At 48.8% G+C, this 11996-nt stretch overlaps 1 protein-coding gene across 1 annotated transcript in view; it reads left to right on the top strand.

Annotated features, from left to right (window-relative positions):
* The first annotated feature begins 7045 nt into the window (after positions 1 to 7045).
* SLIT3 (slit guidance ligand 3) overlaps positions 7046 to 11996 on the top strand; it is a 670365-nt gene continuing 665414 nt past the window's right edge. The window contains exon 1 of the mRNA XM_047784155.1: positions 7046 to 7677. Coding sequence (XP_047640111.1) covers positions 7481 to 7677 — 197 coding nt within the window. The 5' untranslated portion in view covers positions 7046 to 7480. The remainder of the gene's footprint in view (positions 7678 to 11996) is intronic.

The following is an 11996-nucleotide window of genomic DNA, read 5'->3' as shown; positions in this document are numbered from 1 at the left end:
ATCAGCCTGGGCAACTAATGCTAATGGCTCTCATAAGCACCCCCAAAATCTCAGTAGGGGGGTAGGTTTTTCTCATGTTACAGACTGTTTGAGTGTTTGACCACTGCCTTCTGTCTGATAATTCAGGCATTCCAGTGTCTTCCTTTTTGTGGCTCTATCACTTTCTCAACAACACTTTGGGATCCTTCACTGGATCATCTCTATTTATTCAGCCAACAATCAAAAAGGGAGATCTCACCTGGTTATGTGAGAGGTTCCAAAGACCAAGTCTGGAAGTGGTAGGCATCATTTATGCACACACTCTATTGGTTAAAAGGAGGCACATGGCCCCCATGTACCTGCAAAGGAGACTGGGAGATGTAGTCTTCCTATGTGCCCAGGAAAAATAAAACTGGATCTGTGAGCCTGGGCCAGCCTCTGCTACAATGGGGGACTTTATCTGGCTACTGTGAGGATTAGAGTTAATGTAGGCAAAATACTCAGAATATACCCAACACATGAGGAATACCCATGATTCGGTAAGTTGCAAGAGGAGTTTCTCTGAGTTTGCACTAATCATTGCTTGCTAAACAAGGCTGATATTCTAAAGTTTCTGTCAAACCCAACAGCTGGCTGGAGAGTTTTGTGAGCCCCAGTGCCCAGGGAGGCCAGCCAGTTGCAGATGCCACCGCCAAGTCTGCGCCGCACATCCTCATGCTTTGTTTAATTTGGTTCCCTGGGTGGGATGAGTTTTATGAGCAGGTGTTCTGGTTAATTAGGTGATTAATACTCCTCAAATTGGAGAGCCATTTCCCCAGTGACAGTTCTTGCTTTGCTCAAAAATGAGACAAATCTTCACTGTATAGTTTGGAGAGGACGTGATTGCACTCACTTGTCTGCCAGGCCTCTCAGGTCAGCATTCTGGCCAACCCCACATCTGGCTGAGTCACCATTTCAATGCACCAGTTTAAGGAAACAAAAGCTCCCCAGATCATGTGGCCCCCTTTCACACTAAGGCAGGTTGATCTGGGGGCACGTCAATGGTTGCCGTTGGGGATTCCAGGCTGTATCATCTCTCAAGGTCAGAATCATTGCCTCTTCACCTAGCCCTGCAATTTCTACAGCAAGGTGACTAAGCCGCCTCCAAGGGCAAATCAGGCATCAAAGCTCTTTTTCTCAAATTTGTTCTCAAATCCATAGAAATCTGCCCCTAAGTCTCATATACCACATTCCCAAAGTCCTCTCCCCAGCCTAGTACACCATTCTACCCCTACCTCTTTGTCTTTGCTTCCCTCAGTGCAAAGACCCCTTTCCCTCCCATTGATTTCATCAAATCTCTGCATCCTTCAAAAGCAAAATGATATTCCTCAGCCCTTCCAATTCAGCTTGAACTCATTTCTTCCTTTTAAGAATTTTCATAGCAATTACTATATGACCCATGTCAATTATCTTTTAATCATATGCCATATCTTTTCTTTCATATATCTTAATTTTCTCTTCTTAATTGGACTGTTGGCAGCTGTGGGTTGTGTTTTTTTTCTGGGCACACAGGAAGGTCCCAATAAATGGTTGGCTGATTGCTTAAATTAAGCTGGATGCCACTTACAACACTTCTGGAAAATGGTTCAGATTCATTCCATTATACCAGCTTAAGCCACACAGTTGAGAATATGACCACTCACTCTTATTCCTCACATGTTCCAGCTTTATAATCATAGAGGGCCTGACTCTTTCCAGTTTCAGTTAGAAAAATCCCAGGGAAGATTCTGTCAGTCTCCATTTCAGTCATGGGCTGAATCCCTAAAAAATCAGTCTTGAGGGAAACAAGATTATATAAGAACAAGAAAGTTCTGAATCACAATCGCAATGGTTGAAGTAAAAAGTAACAGTTGTCCACAACAGATGTACTTGGATTTTGGAGGGTTCTGTTTTGTTATCTTCTCCAAGATAGATTATTCTAAAATTAGGTATTCATTCATCAGAGATTTATCTAGTCAAGAGTGGATCCTGCTCCTTGGGGAGGCTCAATAGATTAACTGTCAATAAACCTTCGTTGTCCGTTTTTTCTCAGAAGAGAAGGAAGACTTTGCATTGAAGAAAAACAACAAAAACAACAACAACAAAAAACCAAACAGCCTGATTAATGGTACTTTTCCCTTAACCCTCCAGAAACGACCTAAAATTCACACACGTGTTCTCTCTCTCAGGACAATTTAATGGGGATCGCAATCTTAATCTCAAATTGGAGTTTTCATTATCTCTTCCGCCTCTCCCTGCTCACCTGCTCCTCAGAGATCTGATTCAGTGACTCAGTGAAGTCCCCGGTAGGAAATGGATGACATAACTCACAGGAATAATTGAAGAAAGTTTAATACAGGGGTTATTTAGGAAGAGGAAGCAAAGGGTAAAGGAATCAACAAAGGATGGGGACTTCCCCAGGTTTAGCATCAACAGGAAGCTGTTCTTACTTCTACCCCCAAAGAGACAAGGGGATGGGACCGAAAGTTGGAGGATAGGCCTGGAGGATTTGAATTATGACCTTCAGTAGAGGAAGGCAGCCATCGGCCAACTGAAGCCCTTGTGAGGGAAGCCCTGGTCTCCCTCCTCCAGCTCTCTGCAGATCCAAGGGAATGCAGGTGATACAGTTCATCAAGGTTGGCAGCCTTGGGAGTAGAACAGGGAGATGGCGGCAGAGAGTGGCCTGGGCAATCCATTAGAGAATGACCAGCATAAATGCTAAGTTCCAATGGGGGGGGAGGGGTGGTGGTTAGGAGCAACGTAACCGAATGGAAGAGAATGTGTGTAGTTGGCAAAAATGCTCTGAGATTCTGGAAGAATGTAACTTCTTCCTCCCACAAAGATCAAGGAACATTGATCAAAATAAATAAAACTGCCACAAGAGAATGTCAAATATGCTAGATGATGGGGAAGATCATTCGTTTGTGTGTTCATTCATTAATTCATTCATCAATCATTGAAGATTTATGTGTACCTCTAGGCCTCAAGCATGCAAAAATGGATTAGACGTCTCTGAATGTTTGAAAATTGTTGTAACAAAATGTTGGAACAAATGGATTACATAGGGTGACTGCCCTCTAGAATCTAATAGTCTGGCCCAGCAAGGTTTCCTAGAGAAATTGACAGCTAAACTGATTCTCGGGGAGCCAGAGAGGAAAGACCAAGGAAGGATGTTCCAGGAGGGATGTTGAGTAGATGTGGCAGAGTGGTAGGAGATGAGGTGGTAAAGACAGAAATCTATTTCAAAGTTTAAGACTGCACTATCAGATCTGCATTTTATTTTATTTTATTTTATCATCTTTTTAGGGCTGCACTCATGGCATATGGAGGTTCCCAGGCTAGGGGTCGAATCAGAGCTGCAGCTGCCAGCCTATACCACAGCCACAGCAATGCTAGATCCGAGCTACATCTGGGACCTACACCACAGCTCACGGCAACGCTAGATCCTTAACCCACTGAGCAAGGCCAGGGATTGAACTTGCATCCTCATGCATACTAGTCAGATTCGTTTCTGCTGAGCCACGATGGAACTCTCAGATCTGCATTTTAGAAAGGCCCCTTGATCATCAGCAGAAATGGATTGGTGGAGCAAAAGAAACAAAGTCAGAGAATTGATGTAGGGACTAATGTGAACAATGGCCAGGGATGAAAACAGGATGAACGAGGACCAAAGATGAAGAGGGGACAGATTCAGAAAATAATCGTGGACTCAGGAACTGAATGGCTGTGGTGAGAAGCAGAGGAAAGATGCTTTGGTGCTGTTTTGCCTCCCTGACTTTTTCTGCTAATAGCTCCCTGGTTTTCCTTTGAGAGCACCACTCCTTCCTGCCAGCTGAGCGTAGTTTGCCTAGAACCCTCACCCGTGGGTTCTTGTCTTCTCTGGCCTAGATGGTGATCACATGACATAAGCAAGCCAACCAGTCTCTTCCTCTTGGGAACTGGAACATCTCAGTCTCCGCACCTAGATCTTGCCTCGGTTCTAGTCTTTTTTGAAACCTCTCTCTACAGTTTTTTTTGAAAAAATGTTTACGCTACACAAAGGCCTTCTTAAAAAGTCATTTTTTAAACTTCAGTTAGTTAGTTACCTTCTATTGCTGCAACCAGAAAACCTCAAGTGATTACAGTGCCCTTATACATAGTGATGGCTTATACCAAGAGACAGAAAACACATAAGGGAGAAAGGCTTGAGGTGGCTTTTTCTGGGGGAATGGGTGAGTGTTTGCTTTTGAGAGGTCTACGGAAAAGTGAAGGGAACTTTTTTTTTTTTTAATTTGGAAAAAGAATCCAAAAATCCTAGGAGGCTCATGTGGGACTCTGAAAGTCATATCATAGAGTATAAAAGCCAGCTCTGAAACTTAGATCTAAAAAAGTCCTCCCCAATGGCCTGACCTTTGAAGAACTTAGACTTCTCTAGGAAGAGTAAATCACCGAGTCACTGGGGGAGGGGGTTTGGCTGCAGATTCCTTGGAATCAGTAGAGGGGGAGTGGGTGGAGCCCCATTCTAGGCATGGGGAGCCCTGACTCTGACTCCCTCAGTGATTAGCTGGGTGACCTTGTACCAGTGCCCTCCCCTCTCTGAGACTTTGTGTCCGCACTCTTAAATACAAGTTTTGAATTTTATTGGGGGTTCTCCAAAAATTCCAAAAGAACATTAAGTTTACATGTAAGAGGGTCAGTGATACTGGTTTGAATTAAACAGACTTTAACCCACTTTCTTTATTGCAGGACTTCTAAACACACTTATCCGGGATGCAGTCACCAGGAGAGGTGAACGTGAATTTCTTACTCTCCTGTTGCCCAGAGAAACTTTCACCCCCATGAAGAAACATGTGGAACTAGTAGTCATCAGAACACACTTGCAGAGATGCTGAATGAGGTGATGTCTAAAGTTGTTCCAGCCCAAACACTCCATGATTCTAGGCAGCCAGTGTCCTGTGAAATGCCTGTTTCTTCCATTCACCCCTTCCTTGGTGACTGACTCCAGTCTCTGTTCTAAGGTGGCTCTCCCAGGGAAAAGTACACTTGAATGCCTAGGACGTCCCTTCAAAAGCTAGTCAGACTCCTGAAACCCCTTCTAGCAGATTAAACGGAACACACCCCACTGTACCCCAATATACGCATACACGCACATATGCACATACACTGCGCTTAGTGCTCAGACCTAGGCCCAGTCTGAAGGGATTGCAAAACATTTGGGAAAACAAAGAAAACCCGACTCTTTTCTGCTCCAGACAGTCTGAGACACTTTTGTGCCCTTGGGCCCTTGCCCAGTTCTCTCATCTGCCTGAGTCCTGGTACTAAATTGGTTCAAGGTTTGGAGGAAAGCTTCAGAGGAAAGGATGTTTAGAGTTCTTAAATGTTGAAGTCACCCCAAGGACCAGAGCATAGATTTCCTATGGCCACTAGAGGGCGATGAAAACAGCATCTGTACTGAAAGCTGCTCCCAAGAAAAACAGCAGTAAATTGCACCTAATGTGTTTATGAATGATGTAGGGGCTGAGGGGTGTGTGTGCGCGCGCACGTGTGTGTGTGTGTGCATGTACTTACAGTTGTGTGCCTGGAGCTAAGACTTTGAAAATCTGCTAAGGAATGATAAAATCTGCACCTCTTCTATGTATTCACAGGATATGGGTCCAGGCAGTTAAAAGTTTCCTCGAAGGAAAGCGAAGCAGAAGGAATCAGAATAGCATTTATGTCAAAGGAAAGGGAAGAGCTCTCAGGAGCATAGTTATTGTTAACATGGTGTGTGTGTGTGTTAGTGTTCCTGTGTTGTATGTGATTGAGTGTGAATGTGTACCAGAGTGTGTAAGCCTGTTTGTGCACAAGTGTTTGTAACTGCATGTGTAGCTAGGCATGGGTGTATTTGTATGCATGAGTGTGTGTGTGTACGAATGCGTGTATGTTCAGGGCTCATTCGGATTTTTCCAGTGTGAACAGACCTCAAGGAAGTCTGGGCAATACTTCCTCCAGTTCCTGCCCTCTCCCTGCAAACAAACAAACAAAATCATTCCTACAAGTATTTATGGAGCCTCTAACACACGCCCCTCCCCACGGCATCTGGAAAAGCTCAGACCTGGCCAATTTAGAGGGGCACTGGAAGTGGGGGCAGAAGGGACGCTGGGGGCAGAAGGGATGCTGTTTGAAAAAAACACTTTCTCCTCTTTGATGCTTCAAATAACCCAGTGAGGTGGGCCCAGAGAGCTCTGTGACCTCCTTGCTTTGAAGAAACCAAGGCTCAGAGGTGACATGGCTGATACACAGTCACTTTGTGAGAAAGCAGAATCTCAAGGACTGGAAACCCAGCATTGTCAGTCCAGCGGTCCAAGGCCCTGCCATCCCTACGTTTGGCAGACAGAAGGCATTGGGGCTGAGCAAAGAAGGGTGGGCCTCTGAGCAGGGTGTGCCAGAAGCCACCTGAACAATTCAGGCTGGCCATTTTCCACGACACTTGTGACTACGGAGTGCATTAATGTCAGTACAGTAGGTCCTTCAGGAAGAAGTTGTGGATCTTTGCTAAGATGACGTGGGATCTTTAAGGATGTTTGTAGATGCGGTAAGGCTGCAGCTGCCATAGGCTGTGAAGTAAAACTTGGGTGAATGAGCGTGCTGAGGTTTGGGGTCCTACTCTAGCAGCTGTGTGACTTCAGGCAAATTACTCCACTTCTCTGAGCTTTGGGTTTTTAATCTGTAAAATAAAGGTACTCCAATGCTCTCTTGCGGGACGGTGTTGGGACAGAATGTGAATAGAAGGCTCAGTGCCAGAATCAAGAAAAAGTGCCACCAGCCCGATCCGTCCTTGGCTCCGTGGAGTGAAAAAGCCTCAACTCTGGGGCCCTGCTAGCCAAGCCCCTCTTCTTCCCGGTTCCTTCCCTCTCCCTCCTCCGCTGCCTCCTCCCTTCGAGCTTTCACTCGCTCCAGCAAAGTTCCCAACTTAGTCGACATGACACGCAGCGCAGCCAATGAGAGGCGGAGTGGCGTTTTTTGGGGGGGGCGGGAGGGGTGGGCCCCGCGTCTCCGGTGTCTGCCCTGCTCAGTGAATGGAGAGAGCGAGCGCCGGCCAGCTCACCCGGCCGCCCGGTGCCCCAGCCGCCGCCGCCGCCGCCGCGCTCCCGAGCCTAGCCCCAAGCCGGACCTCCCCGGGCGCCGTGCCCCACTGCGCTTGCCCCAGGCTCCCGACCCGGCCCGGGCCACCGGCCGCGGGCCAGAGGGGCCAGGGGGCGCTCGGCACCTGGGCACTCCGAGCGATGCGCAGCGGGGCAGTGCCGGCCCCGCTGATGGAGCTGCTGCCGCCGCCGCCGCCGCCGCCGCCCGGCGCGTTCCGCTCCGCCCGCGCCCCGTGCGCCTGAGCGCCGAGCTCGCTCCTCCTCCGCGCCAACTCCGCCGCCCGCTCCCCAGGCCGACCGTGCTCCGCGCGCGCCTCCGCGGGCTCCACGCGTCTTGCCCCGCCGAGGCAGCCTCCTCCAGGCGTGGGCCCCTGCACACTATGGCCCCCGGGCGGACGGGGGCCGGCGCCGCAGTGCGCGCCCGCCTGATGCTGGCCTTGGCTCTGGCGAGTGTTCTGAGCGGGCCCCCCGCCGCCGCCTGCCCCACCAAGTGTACCTGCTCCGCCGCCAGCGTGGACTGCCACGGGCTGGGCCTCCGGGCGGTTCCCCGGGGCATACCCCGCAACGCCGAGCGCCTGTGAGTACTCCCGCCCCGCCCCACCCCACCCGGGCCACCCACCTGGGTCCCACAGAGGGGCCCCCAGGCACCAGATCCTTCCTTTCTCCTTGGCCGCGCTGGATGCAGCCTCTGCCTTCACCCTCTCCTGGCCCGGATCATTCACTCTCTGAGTTGGGGGTCTGTTGCTTTGGGCAGGTCTTAGGGAGAGAGGTCTCGAGGCTCCCTGTGATGACCAAAGAGCGGTGCCTCTCCGGGGGTGAGGGTTCCAGACTCAGGGCCAGCTGACAGCTTCCAAGGAGAATGCTGGCAGGAGGCAAGGGGAGGAGGTAACACTGCAGCCAGGGAGGTCTTAGGGTGAGGGTGAGGGGTTCGCGCTCTTTAAAGAGGGGGCGAAGGAGGAAGCTGAAGGGTGTTGGGCGGCAGGGCACGGAGACCGGAGACAGGGCCCGGGAGATTGTGACCCGCTTGGCGATCAGAATGGACCCGCCGCTCTCTGGCTGCCCTTGTGAGGAAAGTTGAGAGTGTGTCTGAAGGTCTAACTTCTGAGGAACCGAACGAATTCAGAGTGGGTACTTGCTTACAAAACCCGCCCTGCCTGGAGTGCAGCCTCAGAGATGCCAAGTTGCAGCCAGGGTGAATTTTTTATGGCTTGGTTATAAATGCCTCCCCAAACGGGCCGGAGAATGGAAATGCTGACAGCCCTTTAAATGAGACCGAACGCTATAATCTTTCAAACCGCACTCAGTCTCGAATCCTGGGCTTGGCAGCAAGAGGAGAGGCGCTTGGAGAGTGGGGTGGATTGACCCTCGCTTTAACCCCAATTGTGCAACCAAATATTTACTTTTCATATGTCAACGTTTTGAAAACATTTATCATTTTGATCCTCGGACAATTTTCAAAACTTGGACGCTGGGGTGGGCTCTCCCCAGCCTGCAGTTGGGGAGTGGGGAAGGAGGGAGACATGGTGGAGGGGGTTGGAACCCGGCTGGGAACGCAGCCCAGAAGTGGGTGAGGGTTTGCTCTAGCTGGTAGATTTCCGCGCGGCTTGCTCTTCCTCTACCCCCTTCCCCACAGGTCTTAGGGTGGGCGCATGGGTCTTGGAGATTTTGCCTTCTTGACTTTAGTCGGGAAGAGAGTGCAAGGGACTAAGCTGAGTTGCCCTAGAGTGTGTTATTCCTGTTAATCACCTCCTGTCACTTCACTTCTCTTCTGCTTACTTTTTGCACGTCCCTGAGTGGAAACTCAATAGAACTGCCTTTTTTCCTGGCGCTTTCCTTTTGGCTCAAAACATTTTTTCTTTTTTTCAAGTGCAGTGATTATTTTGGGGGGTTGAAGTTGAACCATACAATTGTAGAGGGTTACAGCTGACGCCTCGTTAATACATGTAGAAAATGAGGCTCAGAAATGTGGAATGACTGGCCTAAAGTCACATGGCAGGTTGATGGCAATAAAAGGGCCCGATCTAGATTTCTACAACTTAATTCAGCCATTAGATTCTACCCCACCAGTGAAAACTTGTTTTGGTGATATTTTTTGAAAACCTAGAACTTATAAACTAGATTCTTCTCCCTTCTCACACCTGGGCCAGCCACATGAGTTAGTGAAGTCATAACTGTAGCTAATGTTTAATGAATGCTTTCTGTGCCTCAGTTTGTTCACATGTGTTTATCTTATTGAATTGCTACAACAGTCTTATTCGTTACACAGGTAGTGCTCACAATACCACTTTACAGTTCAGCTTTTTTGTCACTTGCTCAAGGTCATGTAGTAGCTAGTTAAGTGTTTGCATTGGAGCATGTCTGGTTCCTAAGTCCACACTCCCTACCACTCAGTGGGTCATCCTTGGAACAAGGGTCAGCTTGGGCCAAGATCTATAAATAGACTGTCCCAGGAGGGTTCTCCCTGGGCTTGGGGCTTAGAATAGGCAGCTGGCGCTGCTGCTTCAGGTATACCCTGCGTCTGTTGAACAGTCAACTTGCTTTCCTGTTCAGGTTTTGAGTCTTTTTTTTTTTTTTTTCACATTCAAAATCATGTTGCATGTTTGAGACACCAAGGAGAGTGGGCCCCTCTCCTTCTAGCATGGAGGAAGTCTCCAAATGCTGCAGGCACAGCCCTGCAGCAGCATGCCCCTGGGCTCCTTCCCCCGGGAGACCCAGCAGCTGGGGGTTGCCCATCTGCTCTATCATTGGAGAAAGTGGGTAGAGACTGGCCTCCTAAGGCATTCCCGTGGGTCCCCTGCTGCAGTCACAGCCGCTGGCAGGCGTTGGCAGAGTAGGAGGTGCTTGGGAATAAGTCTGAGTCCCTTCTGCCTCAGTTGGTTCTGGTCACTGATGTCTCTGGCTGGGGTGCGTGGAGGTGATGCGGCTGCCAAGACTGGCTTCTCATTCTAGTCTCTTTTCTTCCCAGGAGAGGGGACAACCTTGATAAGCAGGCTGGGTCGGGTTTACTGCAGGGGTTCGGCAGAGCCTCGCAGTAGTCCCTATAGTCCTTGTCACCACACGCCCTCTCTCGGTCCACTCCAAGGTAACATTTCCATTCCACAAACTCTTGGGGCCAGAAGGGGGGAGGGTGGGCATTCCTGAGCTATGCCAAGGGTTTCTTTAGGGAGGAATTTTTCATTCATTCCTCCCTCATTCATTCAACAAACATGGCTTGAACGTCTACCGCATTCCAATAACTGTATATAAAATCATGGCATATATAGAAGAAAAGCAGCAATTCGACTTAAAGAATGTAAGCAAAGGACGGAAGAAGGAACTTTCCTTTCTTGAGCCCTTTAAGCTTCTCAGGGCTCATTTTTTTCCTGTGGCTGTTTTGTCGGCACTGCCATCAGATGCTCCAGACCTTCCTAAAATCTGTTTTCTGATCACAAATGTTTATGTTGTGTTTTGTAACAAAGAGGAAACATTTTCTCCTTTCTCTGTTCATCACTGCTACTCTACCTCCCAAAGAGGCTTTTATGAAGGGCTCTGTGTGTGTGTGTGTTTGAGGACAACGCAGTCACCATTTGGACTTTGCTTCAGGCCTGGAATGGGGCCTATTAAATTGTTCCTAATTAAGCTGGTATCAGAGCTGGGGGTCTGTGTTCTAGCATATTCTCCATAGTGTCAGCACATCACACAGAGCAACTCTATGTCAGTTTATAAACTCCTGAAAAAAATCCCCCCCCCCCCGCACCGGGGAGGTGACACCCACAAGAAAGCTAAATAAACGCAGAGGAGGATTCAGTGTAATTTATTATCCGTGGAGCAAAGATAGATCACAAGGGCAGAGGAAGTGAATGGTGGTGCCTGAAACAAAACATTTACCATGGAGCACAGAGTAAACAGATGTTGCACTTACCCTTCTGAGTACAAAAGGAGCCCACAGATGTAATTCTTCTCCAACCACAATCTCGGCCTGGAAAAAGAGAAGGCAGATGAAAATGAACTCTCATGCAGGGCCCCTTCTCCGCGTCCTGCCTAAAGGCAGGCGGAGGCCCGCTTCTCATCCTCAGCTAGGTGGTGGCCTGAACAGCGGAGTGGGGCAAGAGTGGACATCTTTGGTTTTTCACTTGGCTCTGGAACATGCTGGAGACTGCTGTATTTAAATAAACATTTCCTGTTTGCGAAGGAATACGGGCTAAAGGCTGAAACGTGAGAATGTGGTAACTTAATTTTCTCCATCACTCCAGATGACGGCAAGCTTCGCCGGTGGTTGGGTCCAATAAAAACCGACACCATGTCATAGGCTTTCCCTTACTTGACCACAAAGGTCCTAAGGTCAAGTGGGAGACTTTCCAAGATGCTCCACAGCCAAGTCCTGCATCCTGGTAGTCCCAGCCCTCAGGGCCAGCCCAGAGCACCAGGGACAAGCGGGTGGATCGTGGGGCCTCTCTGAGCCAACCACAGGGATGTGGCCTTTCAAGGAAGGACAGTGTTCTTCCGCCGTGTCTGCCAGGCTGGACAAGAGATGCTAAGCTTATCCGCTTCTGGTGTGCAGTGCAACTCTGAACAGATGGCTTTACCTCTCTGGGCCTTATTTTCCTAAAAGTAGAATTCTAGTATAGACTGTGGGTTTTTTTAAAAGTGTATAGTCTGTAGTTCACTGGTGAGTTTTCGGGGGCCTCTTCCCCCCGAAAGAACAGTGCCTGGTACGTAGTAGGTTTTCAGCAAGTATGTGTTGAATAAAGTAATGATGAATCTCACAGATGCAAGTCTTTCTTTAGTTCTTACAAGTAAAAGCTGGGCAGTCACAGATTTGCATTTTTGTGTATAGCTCCGGGCTACTTACTGGTAACCTATTACATGAGTTATTAAGGGTTTCTAAAATTTGGCTTTCATGAACTAGAATTATTG

This window comes from Phacochoerus africanus, chromosome 1, assembly GCF_016906955.1.
Source record: "Phacochoerus africanus isolate WHEZ1 chromosome 1, ROS_Pafr_v1, whole genome shotgun sequence".
Lineage (NCBI taxonomy): Eukaryota > Metazoa > Chordata > Mammalia > Artiodactyla > Suidae > Phacochoerus > Phacochoerus africanus.
The sequence above is the reverse complement of the archived record's forward strand: the minus strand, read 5'-3'. Positions and strand labels throughout refer to the sequence as shown.